General features: G+C 61.4%; 1 protein-coding gene across 4 annotated transcripts; it reads right to left on the reverse strand.

Moving 5' to 3' along the window:
* Nucleotides 1-639: 639 nt before the first annotated feature.
* Nucleotides 640-26497, reverse strand: FBLIM1 (filamin binding LIM protein 1). 4 transcript variants are annotated; one of them, XM_051836535.3, is made up of 9 exons: nucleotides 26376-26497; nucleotides 21426-21521; nucleotides 20988-21194; nucleotides 12896-13077; nucleotides 12440-12557; nucleotides 10818-10987; nucleotides 7540-7718; nucleotides 6867-6984; nucleotides 640-1801 (listed from the first exon to the last, which is right to left on the reverse strand). In XM_051836535.3, exons 3-9 carry the CDS (start codon nucleotides 21181-21183, stop codon nucleotides 1688-1690), a joined length of 1077 nt encoding a protein of 358 aa, XP_051692495.2. In that variant the 5' UTR covers nucleotides 21184-21194; nucleotides 21426-21521; nucleotides 26376-26497; the 3' UTR covers nucleotides 640-1687. The 4 variants fall into 4 exon arrangements, with proteins under 4 accessions (XP_051692495.2, XP_069935355.2, XP_051692494.2 ...); XM_070079254.2 differs by having other exon boundaries at nucleotides 21426-21518; nucleotides 26376-26434; XM_051836534.3 differs by lacking the exon at nucleotides 26376-26497 and adding an exon at nucleotides 24607-24702.

The raw sequence follows: 26497 nt of genomic DNA on the forward strand, positions 1-26497 counted from the left end.
GCACACGTGGACACCGGCTCCCAGCCCCCAAGACCCCTCCCCAGGAGCCCAGAGCCTAGGTCCTTCCTGGGCGCTGTGTGTGTGTAGCTGCAGAACACACAGCATCACCTGTAGCCGCGGTCTGACGCAGGCGCACCACCGTGATCGCCCGAGGCCGCGGGCAGAGGATGGAGCCAGCCTCCAGCTTCTTCCTCTCGCAGCAGCCCTGCAGGGCAGAGGCTGGGCTGTGCCCTCCCGTACACTGTGTGACATCGGGCGCAGAGCGTTAACAATGCGTGCAGGTCAGCGTCCAGGCTCTTTCCCACCACGCACACCTCCCTGGGCTGTGCTCACATGCGAGCGGCGGTCAGCAGTGGGCCTGGCTGTGCCTGGACAGGGCTCCCTGCAGCGAAGGCTCCGCTGCCGACCCCTAGGCTGCCGCGTGCAGCCGCGCACCGGTGAGGCGCAGGTGCAGGTCTTCGGCGGGGCCTACGGGGAAGACCCGAGTTCCTTGGCCTGCCAAGCTGCGCCCAGCACCCTGAGGGGAGCGGGGCGGGCCCCTGCCCCACCCTCATGCCGCCGCAAGCCGAGGCCCAGCACAGATTTCCCTAGAGCTGCAGCCGAAGGCCGGCAAGTCCCTGCGGGAGACCTTCCACGGGGGAGCTGCTAACAGGTGCACTTTTATTTGTACGTGGAAGAGGAACAAACACTGGTCACACAGGACCGTAGCACTGCGTGGATACATCACTTAGCTCGAGGCTAACACTGGAAGTGAGTAAAAAAAAAAAAAGAGTCAGAGGTCATCCATAGGCTAAAAACTGGGAGGCGGCACGTGAACACAGGTGAACGCAGGTGAACGCAGCTGTTTGGGCCTGGCTGCTCCCAGCTGAGGCCTTGCTCATGTGGGAAGCCCCCGTGGGGCTCAGCGCAGGCGGCTATGGGGTCTCCTGGGAGGCTGCACCCCCTTCCAGAGGCGTGCAGAGAGGAAAGCACATGGTCTAAATCGTGCAGCCCTACTACACGCCTGGGAATTAAAGAGGAAGAAAGATCTTGTGGGCGTGGCCTCGTTCGAGCGGTGGGCGCAGGGTGGCCAGGGCTGTGGGGACTTGGGGGCACCGCTGTGCAGGAGTAGGGGGCAGAGAGGGGTGTGCACGGCCACAGTCCCTGCCCTGCTCCCCAATCCACAACTGTGGACGGCTCCTGGTAGTGCACGGGGGCAGACGGAGGGGCTGCTGAGGGCCCCGTGTGGCCACGGACCACTCTGCCTGGCCTGGCAAGTCCAGGGCTGTGCCACCGCGAGTCACCCTCTTGTACCTTTATGAGCCAAGGGGAGACACTGGCCGTGCAGACTTCTCTCCCTCAGACGGCGAGCACGTGGTTTCCCACCCCGGAAACCTCAGCATCTCCCCAAAGCTGGACCTCGGAGTGCTGCCTCAAACAGCGCGGCCCTGCACCGGACCTGGCCCAGCACAGGCGTCCACGCAGAGCTGCACCCCAACCGTCCCCAGCAGCGGACCGAGGGGCCAGACGGGGACCCCCGGAGTGACGCTCACGGCGCAGGAGCCTTCTGGAAGTCTGGGGGTGCTGGGAGGAGGCCAGGCCTGTGTCCGGGACGCAGTGGGCAGAGCCGCAGGCCGGTCCCCAACGAGGCTCAGGAGGGAAGTGTGGGCGAGCAGGTGCGCGCGCAGCCGGGCGTGGCCGGGCGTCCTCAGCAGCAGCCCGCGGCACTGCGTTTCACGTGGCACGGCTTGCAGAAGAGGCGGTCGTTGAGGGGGTAGCAGCCCTGGTCCGTGGGCTCCACCGACAGGAGGACGCTGCAGTCCTGGGGAGACGGAGACAGGCACGGTGAGCCCCGGCCCGGCACTGCCGGCATGGCCCGCTTGGCAGCTGCCCAATACACCAACCACGTGAGCGCCCTGCCAAAGCAGGGGTGGGGGTGGAGGGGACATGGCCCCCACCCTGGGGGCTCCATGAATGAAGACCACACAGACGCAGGGGCCGGGACAGGAGTGATGACGGCCGAGCTGCTACGGGGGCCGGAGGACACTTGGAGGAAGCCCCCAATGCCCCAGCAGCCCATCAGAAGGTGGGTCCCGTGAGCCCTGAACCCCCTCACTGCCAGCTTCCCAGCCAAGGCCAGCAGCACGCACCGGCCTGCAAGGAACAGCCGCTGACCACTGAGTCCAGTCCAGGCCCTTCCTTCCCAGGTGGGGAAACTGAACTGCTGCTTCCAAACCTGGGACTGGGAGGCTCCAGGCAAGCCGGGGTCCTCGTGTCGCTCCACGGCCCACGCAGCTTCAGCGCAGGCAAGACGGTTATTATTCCCAAATCTCTCAGTTGCCAGAGGATTTCAGGACGTCGAGCGTGGGAATTCAGGGCCCACACTTTACCGACCTCATCATGTTTTCCCCAGGCCTGTACCAGGGTCCCCCCCCAGCCAGCCTGCAATCGGGCACAATTCATGCCCAGAGACCTGGCTCAGGCCCAGCTGCCACCTTTGGGAAGCTGCATGGACCCGATCACAGGGACTGTGAGCCCAGAGAGACAGTTTTGGGTTTACAGGTGGCCACCTTGCCTCAGGCCAGGGACTGCTACCAGTGTTCCTCCAGGCCCAGCCTGGGTAGGGCGCCCTCGTGTGGCTCTTCTGTGCTACTCCACTCTAGATCGCTCAGGTGGACTTGGGGCTACTTGGGGGATGTAAGAAACCTAAGGGCACTCGGGGCCTCTCCTATTGTCAGAACCCAGTGGGGAGAACTCAGCAACTGTGACCGTCACAAAGCTCTTGTGGGGTGGGAAAAAGCTGGCTGGGCCGGGGCCAGGCACCCAGGGGTTAGAACCACTCTTCTGAGCCTGTTCCCCCCAATATTTTTTTGGAAGATTTATTTAGTACTTATTTGAAAGGCAGAGTTACAGAGAGGCAGAAACAGAGATAGAGAGAGGTCTTCCATCCGCTGGTTCATTCCCCAAATGGCTGCAACGGCCGGAGCTGGGCCAATCCAAAGCCAGGAGCCAGGAGCTTCTTCCAGGTCTCCCACGCAGGTGCAGGGGCCCAAGGACTTGGGCCATCTTCTACTGCTTTCCCAGGCCATAGCAGAGAGCTGGATTGGAAGTGGAGCAGCCGGGACTAGAACTGGCGCTCATATGGGATGCGGGCACTGCCGGTGGGCAGAGGTTTTTACTTGCTACGCCACAGCGCTGGCTCCTGTTGCCCCATCTTAAGTGGGGACAACTAATCCTGTTTCCCAAGAATGTCACCAGAATTAAGGAAGGAGGTTTTTTTAATAAGCACCGTTTCCCATTTCAACAATGTCCAGGCTGAGCATCCCTCATTGGGAAACCTGAAATTTTAGGGGCTGGCCTCATGGCACAGGGGGGTAAGCCCCTGCTTGTGACACTGGCATCCCATACCAGAGTCCCGGCTGCTCCACTTCTGATCCAGCTCCCTGCTAATGCACCTGGGAAAGCATGGAGGACGGCCCTAGTGCTTGGACCCTGCCACCCATGTGAGAGACCCGGATGGAGTTTGAGGCTCCTGGCTTCAGCCTGGCCCAGCCCCAGATGTTGTGGCCATTTGGGGAGTGAACCAGCAGATAAAAGACCTTTCTTTCTGTCTCTGTCTCTCCTCTCTCCATCACTCTGCTTGCCTTTAAAAACCTGAAATGCCACTTTTCCCAGGCCACTGGGTTCAGGGGCCTCAGCTCCAAAGTGTAACTGCTACAGTACAAATTCTGACGGCAGCAGCCTCGGTCAAAGCCATCGGCAGCCAGGGCAGGGAGAGGCGCCAAGGAGAGAGGGGTTACTGGCTCCTGAGCCAGGCCAGGGGCAGCCAATCGCTGCAGAGCTCATTAGGGCCGGATGGTGATAAGCACTGGAATTTCGTCTCTGATCTTTGAAGACGCGTTATCAGGCGGACCTTGAACTTGAGCCGACGTGAGGTGGTTTGTCAGCTGCTCTGCCGGCTCCCTGCACACCGTCAGCACAAGCCCTTGGTTCCGTGAATCTGCTTACACGCACGTGGCTTAGGGGAGAAGCACCCGTGGGCTGAATGAGACCTACTCAGGGACTCCTTGCTCTGGTGACACGCGTAAACGCTGTCACCTCTGTCACAGCGACTACAGGAAGTGACACGGGGTGGCCCGGGGCTGGGGAGCCTCCCCAGCAGGTCTGACCGCCTCACTGCAGGGCCCAGGCGCAGGATGAAGACCGCAGGGGTGGCCGGGCGGGCTCTGGGCGCCAGGCCAGACACCACTGGGGTCCCGCGTCCCGTATCACAGCGCCTGAGTTCCGAGTCCCAGTCTGCTTCTGATCCCAACTTGTGCTGATGCCCACCCTGGAGGCAGCAAGTGATGGTTCAAGAAACTGCACGCCCGGCTCCTGGCTCTGGCCCAGCCCAGTCCCCCCCGTAGCAGGGATCTGGGGGTGCACGGTGGAGGAGGGCTCCTCGTCTGTCTGGGCGATCTTCACGCAGTCCCGAGGCCCGCGATCAGGGCTCTGTGTGCCGACTCCTGGGGGGACGCTGCGCTGGCCGGCCCCTCCCCCCTTCCTTCTCTGCGGCCACGCGATGAGCACACCCTCCAGCCCTTGCTCGCCCGGCAGTGGGATTTTCACAGGCCCCTCCCACTTCCTGGGTTTCTTCCCCTCCCTGAAAATCTGGCAAACGCTGACGCATCCTGCAAGACCCAGGTTCAGCGTTGTTTCCTCTACAAGGGGCCTTTACCTCACTGGTTAGACTTAGGCCTGCCTTGTCTGCCCCAAAGCCCACTCACCTGGGCGGGGCACCTGTGAGGGGGTCTCTTCCTGTGGTGGTGGCAACCCCTCTCTGTATCGTACAGCCGTCAATCTCATACCCCAGAGCCACAGTGATTGGTCCAGAGTGGACACATGAACCACGCTGGGCCAATCAGAAGGCCGTCTCAGGCCTCCAATCATAGCCCTCCACGGGTTATGTTCTAAGGTGGGGGGATGTCACCAGTAGCATTTGTGTCCATGCACGGTGTCCCCGCCCCCCAGAGAAGGGCAGCAATCACAAAGGCAGAACTGGGCAGACGTGCGACTTGTGGTTAAGACGCCCCATTAGGATGCTGCACCCCGTATCAGCGTACCCAGCTATGCGTCCAATTCCAGCTTCCCGTCAGCGCGCACTCCGACAGGCGGCAAGTCCGAGAACGTGAGTCCCTGCCACCCTGTGGGAGACCCGGAGTGACTTCTGGCTCCTGACTTTGGCCTGGCCCAACCCTGGCTGTCGCAGGTGTTTGGGGAGTGAACAGGTGCAAAGTCCATCTGTTTGTTTCTCTTTATCTCTCTGCTTGCCAGATAAAACCCAGCAAATGGAAGATCTCTCTCTGCGTGTGTTTCTAGCTTTCAAATAAATACAGATAAACTAAAACTTTTTTTTTTTTTTTTTTGACAGGCAGAGTGGACAGTGAGAGAGAGAGACAGAGAGAAAGGTCTTCCTTTGCCGTTGGTTCACCCTCCAATGGCCGCCGCGGCCGGCGCGCTGCAGCCGGCGCACCGCGCTGATCCGATGGCAGGAGCCAGGAGCCAGGTGCTTTTCCTGGTCTCCCATGGGGTGCAGGGCCCAAGCACCTGGGCCATCCTCCACTGCACTCCCTGGCCATAGCAGAGAGCTGGCCTGGAAGAGGGGCAACCGGGACAGAATCCAGCGCCCCGACCGGGACTAGAACCCGGTGTGCCGGCGCCGCAAGGTGGAGGATTAGCCTATTGAGCCACGGCGCCGGCCAAAGATAAACTAAAACTTTTAAAAGGCACAGGGCCAATGTCAAGGTACAGCAGGTTAAGCCGCTGCCTGTCTCCGGCGTGCCACACGAGCGCCGGTTGGAGTCCCAGCCGCTCCTTTTCCTATCTGGCTCCCGGCTAATGTGCCCTGGACAGCTGTGGAGGGTGGCCCAAGTCCTTGGGCCCCTGGCACCCATGTGGGAGACGTGGATGGAGCTCCTGGCCCCTGGCTTCAGCCCGGTGCAGCCGTGGTTGCTGTGGCCATTTGGGGAGTGAACCAGGAATGGAAGACCTCTGTCTCTCCCTCTCTGTAACTCTTTCAAAGAAATAAATCTTTTTTTTTTTCTTTAAGGCAGAACTAAGCGAGAGAGAGAATGCACTGGTGCTACCATCTGATGTCATCTGTGGGGAGCAACCCGGACTGGACTGAGTTACTGGAATTAAGACTTATTCTATGCATCTGCTCTCCCACAATATGGCGCTGGGAGAGAAGAAAACAGCTTCTGCACAGCTGCCTCCAGTTCAGCCAATAAGCTGTAGGACTTGCTCCTGATTGGAGGAGAGCAGCGTACTCGGCGTGTGGGCAGCCGAGTTGGGATTGGTAGAGGAGGACTATAAAGGAGGAGAGAGACGGCATGCACCAGGAACATCTAAAGGGAACATCTAAGGGGAACATCTAAGGGGAACACCTGTGCAGCCCCCGAGAGAGCCGGCCGGCGGTGTGCCGCTCCCCCGCGGAAGTGGGGAAAGTGGCCAGGGGGAACCGCCCTTCCACGGAGGTGGAAGGGACGGTAGCCAACCCGGGAAGAACCAGCAGCAAACCCGGGGAGGGCCGAGCAGACGAAAGAACAGCGCAGGGTCCTGTGTCGTTCCTCCACGAAGAGGGGGAGCGACATAATGGTGCCGTGACTCGGATATGAAGCCCAGGCAGGGTTTAGTGTCGCTCCTCCACGAAGAGGGGGAGCGACAGTCATCACCAAGGCCAAGGGGTTCTTGGTTTCTATCATCGATCAAAGAACTCTGATTAGGAGACTGCCATTGTCATTATTTCCCTTCTTATCTGTCCCTGCCACCGGACATGACAGCAGCGCCCCAGGTGGACGTGGCTCTGAGCCTCAGCCCGCCCAGGTGCCGGCACGGGCTCCACTCACCTCGCACCGGTAGCAGTTCTCGTGGAAGTTTCTCCCCATGCACTCGATCTTGAAGCCGTCCTTGCCGTCCCGGGGGATGATGGGATTCTCACAGATGCTGCACACCGGAGCAAATTTCCTAGGGGCAGAGGACCACGCGCTGGGGAGGGGTTCGCGCCAGCGACCGCAGAAGTGGGCGGCCAGGGCAAGGCTGGCTCCAGAGCACCTCCCAGCCGTGCTCTGTGGCCGCGGCTGCGGCTCCAACGCAGGCCTGGGGAGGGGGCTGTGTGATCAGACCTGGCTGCCCAGGGTGCAATCAGCAAACGCCTGGCAGCGCCCGCACTTGCAGCTCAGTGGGCCCGGGAGCCTCCTCGCTTGTCTCCAATTGTAGTCACGTGGTGGTTCGGGGCTGGGCACAGCTTTAATACCTACAGCCCGGAGAACCTGAGGTCCTTCGCTGCTGTCGCCTGGTTCCTGCACTTGGTAAACTGGAACCTCCCTAGCACCCCCCAAGACAGCACAGCTTTGAGGGCCAGATGGCGTAACCCCAGAGCAGAGCCTGGCGCGGTGTCGGTACAACCACGTGCAGAGTGAAGTGTCAGGCGCGCAGACAGCAAGATCAGAGACTGTGGCCGGCTCTGCCCCGGCCCACCCTGTCCTCCCCCTCTGCCCAGTGCAGGGACCCCTCGCGTACCTGTAGAAGTCATCCAGGCAGTACACCTCGTTCTGGCTGTCCAGGGCGAAGCTCTCGTCCCCGATGCAGCGGGCACAGGCCACGCACGTGAAGCAGGTGGGGTGGAAGGCCTGGCCCAGGGCCCTGATGATGTGGTCCCGGACCACCTCTCCACACTTGCCACACTTCTCCAGGGTGTCCTGTGGCAGGGGGCCGCTGCCTCAGAGCCGTCCCCCGAGCATCCCCGCCCCAACACAAGGGTCTTCAGGCTGCTGCCCATGGGGGCCCAGGAGAGGCAAGTGGCCGGCCCGGAACACGCAGCCCCAGATCCTCCACCTTGGATAATGCGTGGGGCCTGGCGCAGTGTCCCTCATGGCTTACAGCCAGGCCCACTGCCACGAAGCCGTCTCGGGCACCGGGACGTCCAGGCCAGGCTGGGCCGGTGCTCCTGGACAGCCAGGAAAGGGATCCCACGGAAACCAACGTCCGCTTCTTAGAGTAACCTTGAGATTCTCTCCCTTTCCCACCTGACTGGTTGGAAGCTCAGGCCAAGTTCCATGCTCTGCTGTAGGAACCACGACAGGGGTCTTCCATCACACGTTCTTGGGTGCTAACTCCCTCTCTGGTCTCATCTCACTTTCTGCCGTGGCTGCCCTCCTGTTTGGATCTGTTTTATACCCCACAGTACTACACGCTCTGTTTTAAATGCTATTTTGTCATGGTGAGAACACTTAATGAGTCTCTCAACACATCCTTATTATTGTTGACTACAGGGTCCCCTTTTACTAGGTTAATCCTCCACCTTGCGGTGCTGGCACCCCGGGTTCTAGTCCCGGTCGGGGCGCCGGATTCTGTCCCGGTTGCCCCTCTTCCAGGCCAGCTCTCTGCTGTGGCCGGGGAGTGCAGTGGAGGATGGCCCAGGTGCTTGGGCCCTGCACCCCATGGGAGACCAGGAGAAGTACCTGGCTCCTGCCATCGGATCAGCGCAGTGCGCCGGCCGCAGCGGCCATTGGAGGGTGAACCAACGGCAAAGGAAGACCTTTCTCTCTGTCTCTCTCTCTCACTGTCCACTCTGCCTGTCAAAAAAAAAAAAAAAAAAAAGTCTTTCAGGAGCTGGTGCTATGGCACTGGATGGAGTCCTGGCTGCTCCACTTCCGATCCAGCTCCTTACTAATGCATCCGGGAAAGCAGTAGGAGACGGCGCAAGTACTCAGGCCCTTGCACCCATGTGGGAGCCCTGGGTGAAGCTCCTGGCTCCTGGCTTTGCCTGACCCAGCCCTGGCTCTTGTGGCCTTTTGGGGAGAGAACCAGCAGACGGACGATCTCTCTGAGAAAGGGAAGAGACAGAACTCCATTCCAGTCTCCCATGTGAGTGGCAGGGCCCAGCTCCCTCCCTCATCAGGTGCTGCCTCCCAGGGTGGTGTTAGCAGGCAGCTGCCCTGGAAGCAGCGGAGACGGGACTTGAACCGGGCACTCCAACAGGGGACATGGTGTCCCAAGCTCCCTCTGAGTTCTTAGATAAGCTGCCTCAAATCCCTTCGGGAATGAGAAGGATTTAAAGAGAGAGGGAGAATGAGGTTACGGAGGCGAGCACACAGCCTCCCTCCACCCCCTGCACCTACTCTCCTGGTCATGCCTCTTCCCAGTCCTGCTGTGCACTGACCACTGCAACCCGACACCTGACACCTGCTGGAGAGAGGGCAGCACCCCCACCCCCCATCGGGGGCAACCTTTCCCTCCCAGGCACGCTGCTCAAACCCCCTCCCTGGCAGTCCCTCACTGCTGCCTGGCTCCCGCGGTCATGTTCCTGGGGCCTGGCTCCCTCCCCCCACAGTGCCTGGAGGCTGTGATGAGCTCATTCTGAGTCTTCTGCAAGGTCCCAACTCCAAATACTCTGAACCCTCAGACGGGCAGCTTTCAAACCCCGGGGTGCATCAGAGTCCCGGGCCGGGTGAGGCCCACGGGCACGCAGGTGCTGGGCACTACCACACACCACCCAGAGTCCGGAACGCCAACAGGCGGCAACGAAGCCAGTTCTTGTGGCTGCGTTCCATACTCAGAAGCGGCACCGAAGGCAGGGTCGAGGACCACCTGGGTCCGGGCAGAAGCCCAGCCCCTTGCCTCGTAGCTGAGTGAGGCCCCCAAGGACACCCAAGTCCACTCTGCAGCCTGTGAATGGCGCCTGGTGCAGCAAAGCGACTTTGCAAGATGATTAAATGGAAGATCTCAAGGCAGGGAGCCCATCCTGTAGCACCAGTGGGTCCTAAATGCAATTGCAAGAGCCCCCATCAGAGGGCGGCAGAGGGCGGGGACTGGGCGTGGCACTTAAGCTGCTGCCTGGGACACCTGCACCCCACATCGGAGACCCCGGGGTTGCATCCCAGCTCCCTTTCTGATCCAACTCCCTGCTGATTCACACTCTGGGAGGCACCACGTGACGGCTCATCCACATGAGTGATGTCTGGGCTCTTGGCTCCGTCCCGGCCTAACCTCGGCTGTTTCAGGCATCTGGGGCCTCCCTCATGCTCCGTTCTCTCTCTCTCTCTCTCTTTCAGATATTCATTCATTCATTAACGCTGGGGGGAGGCAGAGGGCAACGTGCTCTCTGCTGGCTTTGAAGCTACAGGAAGCACCCAGCAACAGGGCTTCAGAAAGAGCAGCCAGGGGACTGGACTCAGAGGGGCGCGCAACGCCTTGCTCTTTTTTTTTAATTTTTATTTATTTTTAATTTTTTTATTTTTTGGACAGGCAGAGTTAGACAGTAAGAGAGAGAGAGAGAGAGAGAAAGGTCTTCCTTTTCTGCATTGGTTCACCCTCCATGTGGCCGCTACGGCTGGTGCACTGCGCCGATCTGAAGCCAGGAGCCAGGTGCTTCTCCTGGTCTCCCATGGGGTGCAGGGCCCAAGGACTTGGGCCATCTTCCACTGCACTCCTAGGCCACAGCAGAGAGCTGGCCTGGAAGAGGGGCAACCTGGACAGAACCTGGCGCCCTAACCAGGACTAGAACCCGGGGTGCCGGCGCCGCAGGCGGAGAATTAGCCTAGTGAACCGCGGCACTGGCCTAACACCTTGCTCTTGACTTGTAGTTTCCAGAACTTGAGAAAATTGATGCGAGCTGTCACAGTCACCAAGGGCCAATTTGCTACAGCAGCCACAGGAAACTTGGCCATGCTCCCAACTCCCTCTTCTGTGAAATGGGCCAACACTGCCTCCCCGCCCCGCCCCCCAGGAATGAAACAACAGAGCATCTTCCTGTGCCCAGTGCAGGTCCCGGTGCCAGGGGGCAGCTGTAGGGTTACCTGGTAGCAGGCCTCGCAGAGGGGCCGCCCGTCCTGCTGGTAGAAGCTCTGGCCGGCCAGCTGGCGGCGGCAGGTGCGGCACGTGAAGCACTGGGCGTGGTACTGCCTCTTCATGGCCTCCACGGCCAGCTCGCGGGGGGACACGGTCTTGTGGCAGAAGGCGCAGATGTCTGGGGTACAGGAGACACGGGCTGGCACCAGACACGCCCACAGTGCCCAGGGCTTGGCCTCGAGCCCCCAGGAGGTGCTCATGTGATGAACGCAGAGGGTCACAAGGAGAATTAGAAAGGAAACGGCCTTTGGAAGGCTGACGTCGGGACAGCAGGATGCAGCGGCAGGACAAGTGGCCGTCACCTGCACTGGAATGGAGGGCGGGCTCCGCGGCGACACCCCCACCCGGAAATTCTAAACTCACCCGAGGTCTAGGGGGGACGAATACAACCACGGAGAATCCGGCTGTGACTCGGCAGGAGGGCAAGCCTAACTATGACACACAAGCCGGACGCCGGCAGAGGAAGGCCTGCCATGGTCGGCTACGCCAAAATCGGGCGTCTACGGACGACGAAGGCCGTCACACAAGTGACCAACTCAGGAGAGTGTTGGCAACGCAGCTGAGGCGACGACTCGGTCTCCTGAGCTGGCCCAGGGCTCACGGAGTCCTCCTTACTGGCACCCCCCCCCCCCCAAGCAAGGCAGGCTCTGCAGAGGCTGGGGGGGGGTCCGGGGGAGGGGGAGACAGGGGCAGGAGCGAGTTCAGGCCCAGATGGCTCATGAGGGCAGTCGGCTAACAACACCAAACTCACAAATGCACCTGCCCTTTCCTGTCTCAGCAAATCATTTCCCATACATCCGCACGTGGGCACAATGACAGGAGAGCAAGGCGACCTGTGACACCAGGAGGCCACCGCAGTATCCGTCCCTGGGGAGGAGCTCGCCGCAGCCGGAGAGAAGGGGCGGCGGCCACTCGGCCACTTCCACTGCGCTGTGCCGCCCGAGGAAGCAGGCCAGCTCGCGCCCAGAGCATCTCCAATCAAAGACATCTCAACCGATCCAAAACCCAGAACGCTGAAGCCTCACCCCAGGGCAGGTGCACTGAACACACTGACTGAATCCCGTGTTGGGACTTGGGTCCCATCCCAAGACAGCTCAGCATGCACACGCAAGTATTCCCAAATCTCCCTCCGATCCCAAACTCAAAACACTTCCGGTCTCAAGCATGTTGAAGCAGGCTCTCTCCAGAGCAGGGGAGGGCACGCAGGTACACACGGTGGTATTTGCTGATGCAGACAGAACTCTGGATGCCCAAGACATTAACAGAGGTGGCCCCGGGGGACGCTGGGTGACAGGCTTTGCAGTTCGCATTGTGCGAGGCCACTAGGACGTGAACGAGTCGTGGGAAAAAATTCAAGGCATTTCTGCCGTCACAGCAAAGCGCAGAGGAATACTTAAGTGGATTTTAGTCATAAAGGGAAGAAGGTTCTGGCAACAAAAACGCAATGGGTGCACAACTCAAACGCCCAGCCTAAGACGTGAGCTGGGCCAGGCAGGGGGTCTCTGCCCTCCCAGTTCCCACGAGGGCCCCTGGGGACCACCCCGGAATCCTGCCGGCCCTGGGCCCTTACCTGTGGACGTCTCTCTCTCAGGGAGCCCAGCAGGTTCTTCCGGGGGAGGCGGCAGCTCCTCTTCCGAGGGCCTGAGCTGACCAGGCCGAGTTTGGACCGGGGGTCCCTCCACCAGAGCCTGTGAGGACGCAGAGTGGTGTCAGCAGGGACCCCACACAGCCCTTCCAGGCTCTGCCTCCTCTGGGGGCACTGGACACAATCATTCCCATTGAACAGCAGGTAACTGAGGCCCCAGAAGCAAGTCACTCAGCAGGCAGGGGACAGTGGCAGCTGAGGTCAAGCAGTCAAAGCTCCGCCTTCCACGCCAGGGAATGCGGCCCTGGGCCGGGACCTGCCTGGCGCTGCAGAGGTCTATAGAGCAGAGCGGGGCGTGGCAGTCCCTTGGGATTGAGCAGGAAAGACCAGACCACCTCCAGGCTCAGCCTCCCATCCCCCACCCTGGGGGTCTGGAGGTACCTGTGGTGGGGGTGGGGGCAGGTGCAGCTGCTCCAAGTCAGAAATGAGTGATGCCCCCAGCGGGCCAGGGGCCTCCTCAGGAGGAGGGGGCAGGTACACAGGAGGGGGCGGTGGCGGCGGCGGGAGGTCCAGGTCGGCCAGAGGGTTCTGGGCATCCAGGGCGGGTGGAGGAGGAGCACGCTCTGCGAGGAAGGCAGAGGGTCAGCTGGCGTCCCTGCAGGTGGACAGAGCAGCCCTAACCCAGCCAGACCAGGTGCCGTCTCGGACTCTGCCACCACCAAGCAACGTGGGAGTCCCATACGGGCCAGGCTTCGAGTCCCGGCTGCTCTACTTTCTTTCTTTTCTTTCTTTTTTTTTTTTTTAATGTTTATTTATTTGAAAGGCAGAATTACAGAGAGGCAGAGGCAGAGAGAGAGAGAGAGACAGAGAGAGAGAGAGAGAGAGGTCTTCCATCTGCTACCACAAATGGCTGCAAGCTCTGGAGCCAGGAGCCAGGAGCTTCCTCCGGATCTCCCACACAGGTGCAGGGTCCAAGGACCTGGGCCATCCTCCACTGCTTTCCCAGGCCACAGCAGAGAGCTGGATCAGAACAGCCAGGACTTGAACCAGCGCCCACATGGGATGCTGGCACTGCAGGTGGCGGCTTTACCTGCTACGCCACAGCACTGGCCCCATGCTCTGCTTTCGATCCAGCTCCCTGCTAATGCACCTGGGAAAGCAGCGGAAGACGACTCAAGTGCTTGGGCCCCTGCACCCATGCGGGAGACCTGGGAGAAGCTCCTGGCTCCTAGGTCCAGCCTGGCCCAGCCCCAGCCATTGCAGCCATTTGGGGAGTAAAACAAACTTCGGATGGAAGATCTCTCTCTCTAAGTCTGGCTTAATAAATACATCTTTTATTTGCTTCACTCCCCACATGGCCACAATCTGGGTTCCCAGGGGGTGCAGGGGTCATCTTCTTCTGCTTTCCCAGGCACATCAGCAGGGAGCTGGATCGGAGTGGAGCAGTCGGGACTTGAACCAGGGCACATGTGGGATGCTGACACTGCAGGCTGCACCACAGCGCTGGCCCCTCTGCCTCTGACTTGCTGGGTGTCCTTAGGCAACAGACTGGACCTCGCCAAGTGTAATCTGCTTAGTTGGAAAATGGGCACCAGGCACTCAGGGGTAAGCAATATCTGAGATGACGGACAGGAGAGGCACCTGCCAGGGCCACAAATAGCAGCTGAGCAAGCTCCCCGACAGCCCTCCCCTGTGGGTGTGGCCAGGCCCCTGTGGACGACAGGCCTGACCAACCTCTCCCGCCGAGGCTCTGGCCAGCAGCACCTGCCATACCCAGGAGCATGCCCCAGACCTGCACAATCAGACGCCCTGGGTGGGGCCGCCACCTGTGGAGTCTGACAGGCCCCCAGGGGATGAGAGGGGTGTGCTCCACCTCCGACCAGAGTCAGGGACTGAAAGGTGGAGGGGGGATGGGAGCTTTCTAAGGAGGGGTCAGCTGCCATCGCCAGCACCCACTGATGAGGCTCAGCAGACTTCGGGGTCTCCTGGTTCGTGTGACTCTACAGGAAGTGACAGGGGCACCACCTATGTCACGTTCTTACCCCCAGCACAAACCCTGAACGAACAAACCAAAAAGACCCGCCTCAATCCAGTCACATCTCCAAAGGTCCATCTGTGACAAGCGTGGAGCCACAGGGGAGCTGGATGAGAGGGCAGGGGAGAGAAGGGGCAAATCTGGGACATGCGTGGGGTACCCCATCAAAACGGACCCCACTTCTGCAAGGAGTCAACGGCACGAGGTGGGGGAGGGGTCTCCCCTAGATTTCAGAGCAAAACGGCCACTTAAAACACGCACATCCACAGGCCAGCGTCGTGGCACAGGGGTGAGGCCACTGCCTGGGACTCCGGCCTCCCACGTGAGCGCCCGTGGGGATCCTGGCTGTTCTGCTGCCGATCCAGCTCCCTGCTGCTGTGCCTGGGAGAGCAGAGCGCGGCCCAAGTGCTTGGGCCCCTGCACCCAGGTGGGAGGCCCCGATGCAATTCCAAACAGCCCCAGCCGTTGTGGCCATCTGGAGCGTGGACCAGCAGGTGGAAGAGCGCTCTGCCTCTGCTTCCCCAGGCAGCGTTAGCAGGGAGCTGGAGGGGAGGACAGCCCGGCCTCGGACCATGCTGGCACTGCAGGCGGTAGCTTAACCTGCTGGGTCACAATGCCAGCTCCTAAGTCAATTTTTTTAAATTAATTAATTGATTTATTTTGACAGGCAGAGTTAGACAGTGAGAGAGAGACAGAGAGAAAGGTCTTCCTTCCATTGGTTCACTCCCCAAATGGGCGCTACGGCTGGCATGCTGCACTGATCCGAAGCCAGGGGCCAGCAACTTCTTCCAGGTCTCCCACACGGGTGCAGGACCCAAGCACCTGGGCCATCCTTCACTGCCTTCCTGGGCCACAGCAGAGAGCTGGACTGGAAGAGGGGCAACCAGGACAGAATCCGGCGCCCCGACCGGGACTAGAACCTGGGGTTCCGGCACCGCAGGCGGAGGATTAGCCTAGTGAGCCGCGGCGCCGGCCTAAGTAAATATTTTAAAAAGTAATTTTTATAATGGTTACATGCTGAAATGATATCTCAGTACACTGGGTTTTATAATCTCTAAGGTTAAAATTAATATCACTTATTTCTTTTTCCTTTTTTTCAATGTGGACACTAGAAAATTTAAGTTACAAGTGTTGCTAGCATTTGTGACTGGCATTCTATTTTTATTGGATGGCTGGTATAGACCTTATCTGGACCCTAATTCAAAGGATTAATCCTCTCATTTAATCCTTCCCACTTTGGAGCTGAGGAAAAGCTAAACATTCCACTAAATTAGCTCAAAACACGGATGGGGGAGTGGGCGTGTGGCACGGAGGGTTAAGTACTGCTGTGAGGCCCGCATCCCGCATGGAAGTGCTGGTCCGAGGTCCAGCTGCTCTGCTACCGGTCCAGATCCCTGCTGGTGCACCCTGGACACGGCAGACCGTGCTCAAGGGCCCCTGGCACCCATAGACGAGACCTGGATGGAGTTGTGGGCTCCTGGGTCAGCCTGGCACAGTCCTGGCTCCAGTGAGCATTTGGGTAGGGAATGAATAACTGGATATGAGAGCTCGCTCTCTCTCTCTCTCTCTCTGTCATTCTTTCAAGTAGAAGAAAAACAAAAACAAAAACAAAAACAAACCAGCACAGCCCAGAGGCGGGCATCGGCCTGGCAGCTGAAACGCGGGTTGGGACGCCTGCATCCTGAACCAGACTCCCAGGCTGTGGTCCCCGCCTCTGCTCCCAAATCCAGCTTCCTGCAAGTGCGCGCCCTGGGAGGCAGTGTGGATGGCACACGTGGCTGACTTGGGTTGAGTTCCCCGCTCCCAACCTCGGCCAGCCAGGTTGGCTGTCAGTGTTCGGGGAGTGAACCAGTGACGAGAGCTCTGTCTCACCAGTACACAAATACGTGTAACAAAGGCGCCCGGTCACTGTGATACGATCCAGCCACTACCAGGCGTTTTCATACAAGCAGTGAAGGCTGTGGGTTGAGTATCAGATAATCAAAGGCATCCTTGGATTCTCAGTTCAGTGGACGCCGCCCGGCCCTGTGGCCGTGTAAGGCAATGGCTGTATTTGGAGATGGACCTTAGCCAACGTGGGGCAGAACTGCCAGGGTGACTGGGTGCCTTCATAGCAATCCACACGCACACAGGAACAGACGAGACAGGCACGTCTGGACCTTGATAAGCGCTGGCACCAGACGTGGGCGCACAGGCTTTCTCCTGCTGGATTGGCTTCTGTGTGTTGTCTGGGGCTTCCTAAGACCACACACGGACACATGCATGTGTGCAGGACACACGCACCAGCACATGCGTGCACACACCACACACCAGCACATGCGTGCACACACCACACACCAGCACATGCGTGCACACACCACACAAGGCACACATACACCACACACCAGCAGATGCATGTACCCACCAAACACATGCACACACCACACAGGCACACAGCACACACACAGGCACAAAATCACTTCCATTCCTAGCACAGTCTAAAGCCTGCTCCAGCAAGCTGAGTGCTGGGACCCTAAAGCTACTCTGTGGGTACAGGCGGGAGGAGGTAGGGTGGGGCTCCCACAGCTCCTGTCTCGGCACCCGTGTCTCTCCTCCATCCAAGAACCACCACATCCAGCGCCAGCCCTGCAGGCTCCATGGGATCAGGAGGGCCCTGTGGAAACCCTCTGCCCACCCCAGTCCCAGCGAGAAGGGTCACGGGCGTGCACCACCCACCTCCCCAGGCAGGCACAGCAAGCTCAGCCTGGCCCAGATGCGTGGGAACGCAGATGGAAAGTTCCGGAAGCCTTACGCGCCATGAGACCAGGCCCTCCAGGCGGAGTCTGGTTTCTCGCCCTTCAGTAAAGACAATGCCCTGCCTGCCCCCCGAGGGCTGAGGGCACAGAAGAAGCGAGTGGCCACCTTGGTCCTGGCCCCGAAGCAGGTTACACCTGGAGGCCCTCTCCCCGCCAAGAATTCGCATTTCTGCTAACCACACCTGGGGAACTCCTGCGCTAGCCCCGAAGGCTCGGCCTTGGCGCCCTTGGCCGAGCACCGTAGCTCCCGCCCCATTCCACTGTCCAGATCACCCGCAGCGAACCGGCACGGGGCACGGCTGCGTGGGAACTTGTTTCACAACACAGTAGCTAAGAACCGTTTTCAAATAACTAGTAGAGAGAATTTTGAAAAGAAATGATAAGTATTTGAAACGACAGACAGGTCGATCACCATGATCTGATCATTATACAATAGATATATGTGTAGAATTGTCCTAATTGCATATAAACATGTATGATTATGTCAATTAAAACTTTTTTAATATTAAAAGTTATAGGGGTCAGTGTTGCGGTGCAGTGGGTTAAGTTGCTGCCCGGGATGCAGGCGTCCTGCATGGGATCACCAATGGGTTCTCAGCTGCTCTGCCTCTGATCCAGCTCCCGGCTAACATGCCGGGGAAGGCAGAGGAAGATGGCCAAGTGCTTGGATTCCTGCCACCCACACGGGAGACCCAGATGGAGCTCCCGGCTCCTGGTTCAGCCTGGACTAGTCACAGAGGACGTGGCCATTTGGGGAGTAAAACAGTGGCTGGAAGATCTCTCTGTCTCTCCTTCTCTCTCTGTAGCTCTGCCTTTCAAGTAAATAAAAATTTAAAAAATTTAAAAAATAAGGGGCCGGCGCTGTGGTGCAGCAGGTAAAGCTGCCACCTGCAGTGCTGACATCCCATATGGGGCCGTTTCAGACCCAGCTGCTCCACTTCTGATCCAGCTCTCTGCTGTGGCCTAGGAAAGCAGTGGAAGATGGCCTAAGTCCTTGGGCCCCTGCACCCGCGTGGGAGACCCGGAAGAAGCCCCTGGCTCCTGGCTTCGGATCAGCACATCTCTGGCTGTTGCATCCAGTTTGAGAGTGAACCAGCGAATGGAAGACCTCTCTCTCTCTCTTTCTCTCTCTCCTTCTCTATGTAACTCTGACTTTCAAATACAATAAATAAATCTTAAAAAATAAGATAGGTTGGCGCCGCGGCTCAATAGGCTAATCCTCTGCCTGTGGCGCTGGCACACCGGATTCTGTCCCAGCCACTCCTCTTCCAGGCCAGCTCTCTGCTGTGGCCCGGGAAGGCAGTGGAGGATGGCCCAAGTGCTTGGGCCCTGCACCCGCATGGGAGACCAGGAGAAGCACCTGGCTCCTGGCTTCGGATCAGCGCGGTGTGCCGGCCGCAGTGGCCATTGGGGGGTGAACCAACGGAAAAAGGAAGACCTTTCTCTCTTTCTCTCTCTCTCTCACTGTCTAACTCTGCCTGTCAAAAAAAAAAAAAAAAAATAAGATAAAAAACTGGATAGTTCTCCAACTGTGGTCCCGAGAGCCCAGCACCAGGATTAGCAGGAAAGGCAAGGCCCGGGCCCCGCAGCTCGGCTCAGTCAGATCAGGCTCGAGGCTCGGTGGGAGAGCCGGGCGGCAGGGGAGCTCCTGAGGCAGGAGCCAGGTCCGCAGTCTCCCCCGCCCCGCTTACGGTCCTCGCAGGGGGCTGCAAGGCAGGCAGGAACTCAGGAGAGAGGCAAGTGCGGGGCATGTGAGGCCACGGGCAGAGAGGGCACCCGGAGCCCAGTGACCAGCAGCAGGAGGAGGGAGAGCAGCTTTATACAGAGAAGCCAAGAGGAGAGCAGAAAGCAGTAAGGGGGCGAGGCAGGCGGGTGTGCGTGCAGAGAGGCACCCAGTGGAGGTGGGAGGAGTGAGGCAAGGTGGCCGAGTGACAGAGAGAGAGAGAGAGAGAGAGAGAGAGGGAGGGAGGGAGGGAGCCCCTGCTTCACTCCCCAGAGGGCTGCCACGGCCAGGTGAGGCCAGGCGCCGCATCCAGGTTTCCCACGTGGGTGTCCTGGGCCATCCTCCACTGCTTCCCCAGGCGCATCGGCAGGAAGCGGGGCTGGAAGTGGAGCAGCCGGGACTTGAACTGACACCCACAAGGGATGCCAGCCATCACGGCGGCAGCTTTACCTGCTACGCCAGCCGCAGCGCCAGCAAGGTGGGGCTTCTTCCAGGCTGGAAAGCTAAAGCAGCTGCTATAGGGATGGCCTTGAGCAGCTCACCGGGAACTGTGCTTGTCCAGTGAGGCCGTAACTACCCGCGCTCTGCCTGAGAGTGCCCAATGACAGCGGAAACAGCAGCCAGCACCCCCCCTCGGGAAAGTCTGACTTCATCACACACGGTAATTCCAAGGGCCCAGGAAAGCCTCCGAGGGGCTGCACCTGTTGGCATCTCAGCCACGTTTCCCGGTCTCCCTCGGCCTCCGAGATGGGGCCCATTTTTTCCTATCAGATCACTCATCCTGGCATCCTGGCCGGCCTGGTCCTGTTCCCCTCCAGAAGTGCTGGAGGGCCGGGGCCCTTGAGGTGGGAGGTGAGGAAGGAAAGATGGGCCCAGAGCTTCTGTCCCGCGAGTCCCCTCTGCGCTTGCTGGCCCTCGCTCTGGGCCTGGCCGGCATTTCCTGTTGGATCCAGGTGGCTTCCGCGGTGACAGACAGACAGGAGGACTGTTCCAGCCTTACTCTGGGACGGAAGGACATCTGTCCAGGTGCCCGGGGACGCTGGGGCTCAGCTGCCTTCCTGGGGTCAGCCTCACACCGAGGCAGAGCCGTGCCCTGCCCCAGGGCTCAGGCTCACCAAGCCAACAGCTGAGACTTCCCAGGGAGTGACAGGGAAGGAGGGCTCTGTGACCAAGGCCACAGGGCCAGCCCACCCCTGACCCCAGGGACACGGGTCTCAGCTGGAATGTCACCTCCTCAGGGAAGCCACCCTGCCTACCCCGTAAAAAGTCACTCCTCTCTACCACGTTTCACCCCGATAGCACCTGTGTCTGCTGATGTCATGTATCAGATGTTCACAGTTCTCTTCCCTCTCTTTTCATTTTATTTGAAAGGCAGAAAGACAGACCAGTGGAGAGAGATTTGGCCACCCATTGGTTCACTCCCCAAATGCCTGCAACAGCTTGGCCTGAGTCAGCCTGAAGCCAGGAACCCAGAGCTCCAGCCTGGTCTCCCACATGGGCAGCAGGGACCCAAGTACTTGGCCTGTCATCGGCTGTCTCCCAGGGTGCGCATTAGCAGGAAGCTGGGTGGGAAGCAGAGCAGCTGGGGCTTGAACCAGACGCTGGATCCGAGACGCAGGGGTCCCGACTGGCCGTGCCAAATGCCCACACTGCCTCTGTATTAACCCTGCTCCCTCCACACGGGCGCAAAGCCTTGTCTCCCTTCTCCACTCCTGGGACAGCGAGAACAGCTGGAGCACAGCTGGCACTCCCCGCACGACAGGCGCGGGCCACTCACACACACACTCGCTCCCAGCCACGCTCTGACAGATCGGGACACGGAGGCGCAGGAGGTTCAACGGCTGCGAATGCGGGAGCTGGAAGGCACACCGGGCGGGTAGTTCTGGGGTCTGTCTGGCACTCAGATGAATGAATGAATGACTGAAAGAATGAGTGACTCCTGGGGCTGCCCTTCCCTCCCGCCTCCCGCCTGCCTCTTACCTCCGTTGGAGAGCTGAGCGGGGCTGAAGGGGCTGGGCCTCCCAGCGGGGGCCTTCCCAGGGGGCTCCCAGGGGCGGCCACGCCGGGCCTCACAAGCCGCCTGCCTCACTTCCTCGGCCACGGCCACGTGGCGGCGTGGGGGTGCCAGGGTGATAAAGATGGAGGAGGCGACCCTCTTCTCGGGCTTTGAGGCCATGGCTTCAGGTCCTGGCAGGGCGAGGACAGAGTGCAAGGTCCCGGTGGTGCAGGCTTGCTCTCCCCCAGGACGCAAAAGGAAACAGCCCCGCCCTGCACACCTCCCCAAGGCAAGACAGAACAGCCCCGCCCCGCCCACATGCCGGAGGGGGTGGGCGAGGCCCTGTGGGGGAGGGCAGGGGCCCACCAGGTGACCCTGCCACAGGCTGCTGACTGCCCCTCCCCCAGCCCTGGCGGGCTCACCTCGGATGAGTAAGCTTCCTGCCTGGATCAGTCACCTCCCAGGAAGGGATCCGGATTCTCTCGGGGAAGAAGTCCCTGAGGCTCAGGCCAGCTCTGCTGCGGGAGGGAGAGGACAGGACGGTGAGCACGTCATGCCCACAACCCCTCTGTGCCCACACCGCCCTCCTGCCGTGAGAGGTGGGCACGCGCTACTCCCATCCCACCAAGGGGAACCTGGGAGACCTCAGGGGTAAAGCCACTTGTCCAAGGGCTCACAGTGGCAGAGCCGGGATTAGAACTCAGGGCCTGGGCCCCCGGCGCCATCTGGCTCTGTTCTGCCCTCTCGGCCCACCCGGCAGGCCAGCATCCATTTCTCTGTCTCTCCAAAAGCGAGGTGCGCTTCAGGCCCGGGCAGTGTCAGGGAGAGCCCAGGAGGGGGCTCAGCGGTCTCCAATCTCACCTCCTGACCTTGATCTTTCTGGAGCATAAGTCTATTTCTCCTCTGCTCAAAAGCCTTCCATGGCTCCCACCTCCTCAGGAGAAAGTCCTAATTCTCCCTCTTTGGGTCCACCCTGGATCACTCATCCACCCTCCACAGCTTCCCTTCTGACCTGCTCCTCCCGCCTGGTTTCCCTCCGCTGCCACCCACAGGGTGAAATTCAGCTCGAGCGAGCATCACCTCCTCCAGGAAGCCTTTCCTGATTCCTGGCCTTCTCCCTGAGGCCCTGTCTGCTTCCACAGGGAGGTGACAGCCCCGTCACAGGACTCGCTGGCTCGCAATCACCCATCTGACCCCCTGCAGATACTCGACTGCACCCTGAGTGTGGCTGGGGATAGCCATCGAGGTATAGATATGGGGACAGGTGCCGGGTGGAAGCCATTTTCCATTTCTAAGGCCACTCGGCAGACAACGTGTGTGTCCGCCAGGGCGGGGGGGGGGGGCACAGGCATCCTCCCTGGGCACGAGGCTAAAAATTGCCCCTTATCTCTCCCTCTCTGCTGTTGTGCTGCCTGGGCCACCTCACCAGGACTGTCAGGCCCAGGCCACAAGCATACGAGGCAGAGGGCAGACAAGGAGACAGCCATCGGACCCCCAGAAATGGGGCTGGCTGGGTTGAGCTGGGCTGGGGGCCCCCGGAGAGACCCAGTGGTGCCCTGGGAGCTGGGGTGACCGTGCACAGGGTGCACAGAGTCCCCTCCCCATCTCCAAGTGCACCGGCCACCGCGGGCTCCCTCTAGGACTGCCAGAGACAAATCACACGGACTTGGAATCCCTCCTCAACTGGCTGCTACACTGGGTTAAAACGCTCAGCCTCCTGGTTAGAAACCGGTGCGTCGTCGGGAGGCAGCCTCCCTGGCCGCCACCCGCCACTCGGCGAGCAGTTCAGAAGCCCACTTTCGCGAGTGATGTTCAGGGTGTGTGCGAGAATTGAAGAGATAAACCGCATGGCGGGCACCCGCCGAGATGGCTGCGGGCCAGGCCCTGAGCCCAAGGCTGTGTGGGCCCCAGGGCTCCCCCATCCTGGCCTCAGCCCACGATGGCCCCCCCTCACAAACGCTGCGTGAGCCTCCCCCTACCCCCAGAGTAGACGACCCCGCCCCCCCCTCTGCCCGGCCCCGCCCCGCCCAGGGCAGACAGAACTCTCTGGGAGCGTCCCCAGCCGGCCGGCAGGTCCAGGGCTGTCCTCACACCTGAGGCAGCCGGGACTGCACCCCCAGAAGCTGCAAACCTCAGGACGCCCCCCCCCGGCCCCTCCCCAGCCTGCCCTGACCCCTGCCTCACTCCTCCGGGAAGCTGGATCTATCCAGTTTTTCGGAAACGTCCAGGGCTGACACCAGATGGCCACAGCTGGGCAGCCTCCGCCCCCAATCCTCCCAGCAGGGACCTCAGGCCCCAGGGGAAGGGGCTGGGTGGGGATTTCACAGGGAGTCAGAGTCCAGCCCTGCTGGGGTGCCCGGCTCCCCTTGCCCCGGGGCAGCCGCCACGCCACGCCCCGGGGACCCTCTGCCCCCCTCCCTTGGAGGGCAAATCCCAGATGCAGTCGGGTAAGCGGAGAAAGTGGGAACAAAGGGAGGGAGACTCACTTCCTGTCGAGAGGAAGGAAGAGGCTGGGACCCAGCCCGCACCGGAGCACCAGGCGGCCAGCTGCAGCCCGCACCCAGGGCCGGGGGTGTCTGACCAGGAAGGGGGAGGTGCTCCCACCCCACTGTCCCCTCCTTCCCCATTCCTTGGCCCCCCTCTAGAAGAGCCCCGGCACCTCTAAGTTCTGCACTTTAATACCTTGACAAAGCAGTCTGTCTGCAATTAAGCCCCCCTGGAGGTGAGCGGCTGGGGGCTGCACCCCAACCCACGCCCTCCCACAGAGATCTGGCTGCCTTGGGGTGGGGGTTCCCCCCAACTCCCTCCTACCCCAGGGAAGCCGAGGAGGCACAGAGCAGCCTTCACCCGGGAACCCACCTCTTTCCTGCTGGGCGGCCAGAGCAGGGCACCTACCCTCTCTGGGCCCGGATTCCTGCACAAAGTGCCAGGGGGTGGCTGGTGTGGGAAGGGGAGTGCAGGACAGCTGGTTATGTAGCTCTCACCCCGGGAGGGACAGCAGGCGCCCCTGGGGGCCAGGACTGGGCTCCCAAAGTGACTGGGAGCAGGGAGCGGGAATCCGGGGGCTGCCCCAGCCTCTCACAGGGGCCCTCCGCTCTGGGCTGCAGCAAGAGCAAGGCCAAGAGCGCCACCGCACACACCTAGGGCGTCGCCCCGGCCTGCAGAGCTGCCCCCCACCCCGCCCCGCCCCCGCCCGCCCCTGGCCCCGGGGGGCCCGGAGCTGGGGAAACCCGGCGCCTCCGCAGGCAGCGGGGCAGGCCGGGCCGGGTCACCGCGGGGCGCTGCCGCGGAGTTAATTCAGTCCATGTGCGGGACGCGGGCCTCTTTGTGCGGGAGCTCCCCCCGCTCCGGGCAAGGACACGACCCCCGCCACCGGGCGGAGCCCTCCCCCGGCCCCGGGACCGGGGAAGGGACTGACGGGCGGCGACGCCAGGACAGCGACCCCCACGTCCCGGAGAGCCCCCTCCAGGGGCGCCGGGGCTGGGGTCCCAGCCAGAGGGCGGGGTGGACTCTGGCCCGGGGCCACCCGCGCTGTCACCTGCGTGTGGCCCGGAAGGGGACGGCAGCCTGGGACCCCCGCCACCATCTCCCGCGCCCGCTTACCTGGGCCGCCCGCGCCCCCGCGGCCCCGCCGGACTCCCGAGCGAGCGCGCAGAGCCCAGAGCGCGGCGCCTCGCGCCCGCCCCTCCCCGCCCCTCGTTCCCTCCGCCCCGCGCCCCGCGCCGCGTGACCATAAAAGGTGAGGCCGGGGGAGGGGGCCCGGGGCCCGCCCCGCGGAAGCGGCCCCTACCTGCCCCCCCACCTGCCCGGCCGCGCCCCGCGCCGCCCCCTCCCCTTCCCCTTCCCTTTGTTCCCTCGGAGACTCCTCCCCGCCCCTCGCCCCTGGCCTGGGGTGGGCGTCCAGCCCCGCTGCGCACCCTGGCGTCTTTGTGGGCCCTCAGTGGCCCTTCCACTCCCCCTGCCCTGGGTCACCTGGGTCCGCGGCCCCGCCTGCCCGGTCCGACGGAGGCCTGTGCTAACACCTGGGCTTTGGCTGAAGTGTCTGAACTGGGTTCCATGGCTGCCCGCCAAGCCTCGGGACCCTGGGCCTCAGCTTCTTGGTCTGTAAAATGGATCTGCCCACAGCCTGCCCCTCTAGGTGACCCAGACGATGGGACGGGTTGACCTCATGAGGCACACTATGAGCCCGCTTAGCTGGGGCAGCCTGTCACCTCTATTTGCTGTGGGGGGGGTCACTGCCTGTCTGGATCCCTGCAGGTGCACCCCAGCACCCTGGGGGAGGGGACAGGCTCTGGTAGGCAGGGCCCACTGACAGCCAGGTCACTTGGTTTGCCACCCTGGGCACTGTGTCCTGACCCCATCCCTCTGTGTCCTGGACCCCAACCTGGGGCAGATGGAAGTGGGGTAGGGATGGACAGAACCTGAGCCCGGGGGCCGGGATGGGCTGCTCAGGTCCCTGGAGGCTCAGGGACTTTGCTGGGAAAGGGAATCTGGGTCTGATTCAGAGGCAAACAGATTGTTCTTTTGATTAAAGCCACAATGGCTGGGCCCAGCACCACCTGGGGGACAGCCAGTTAGGGCCTGGCTCTCCCTACAGTCCTGCAGCTCACCACCTCCCCGGGCGGGTCCTGGGGGTCCGGAGGTGGGGGTGCCTGGCTGCTCTGTGTCCCCCTCCTCCCCTTCCCTAAATCTCGGCCCCCCCGACCCTTGCCCCTCCTGCCTCCGCCAGCCCTCTGCCCATCTGAGTCTCACAACCTCAGAAGCCACAGCAGTGACAGTGGCTGCGCTTAGAGTCTGCCTTGTACACCTTCCTCTGTGCCCCTTAGGCACCCTGACTGGTAACGCCCACTTCACAAAAGAGGGATGTGGCGGGGTGGGGGAAGGGGGGGACCTGGGGAGGCTCAGGCCTCACAAGAGCCAAGTGGCAGAGCTGGGTTCAAACCAGAGGAGCGGGTGCCCTGGGCACACTCTGTGGGCCCCAAGGGTGGGCACCCCCATCCCCACACACCACCCTTCCCAGGTGCGGAAGCCAGGGCTCAGGGAGGCCGTGAGCAAGGTGCCCCTGCCCTGGTCGGGGTCGTCCCCGGCTTGCGGTGATGTCCCCCCCACACACACTGTGCAGCGCTGTTCAGGGCTGGGCCAAGCCCGATAGAGGAGGAGCTGCCCCCCACCCCCCACCCCTGTACCTCCGGGACAGTCCCCGAGCTCCCCCCCCCCCCGCTGCCCCGGCAGACAGCATGACAGGGCACCCGAGCCTTGTCCAAAGTCACCCTGAGGCAGCCTGGGACCTCGGGCCTTCCCACATGTGTTCCGGACCAGCTTGGGGTGGCCTGCAAGGCCCGAGGGGGGAGGGTCTTTCTGGCACCACTCACCTGCCATGCAGCGCCCAGGCTGCGTCTCCTGCTGCTCCCGGATGGAGGCACCGTCCTGGCCCAGACCTCCCCGCACCAGCCTGGGTGTCGGTGTCACCGATAGGCAGGTGCCAAACTTCCTG

The sequence above is a fragment of the Oryctolagus cuniculus genome, chromosome 7 (assembly GCF_051225735.1).
Source record: "Oryctolagus cuniculus isolate XC-2025 breed Fujian yellow rabbit chromosome 7, ASM5122573v1, whole genome shotgun sequence".
Taxonomy (NCBI): Eukaryota; Metazoa; Chordata; class Mammalia; order Lagomorpha; family Leporidae; genus Oryctolagus; species Oryctolagus cuniculus.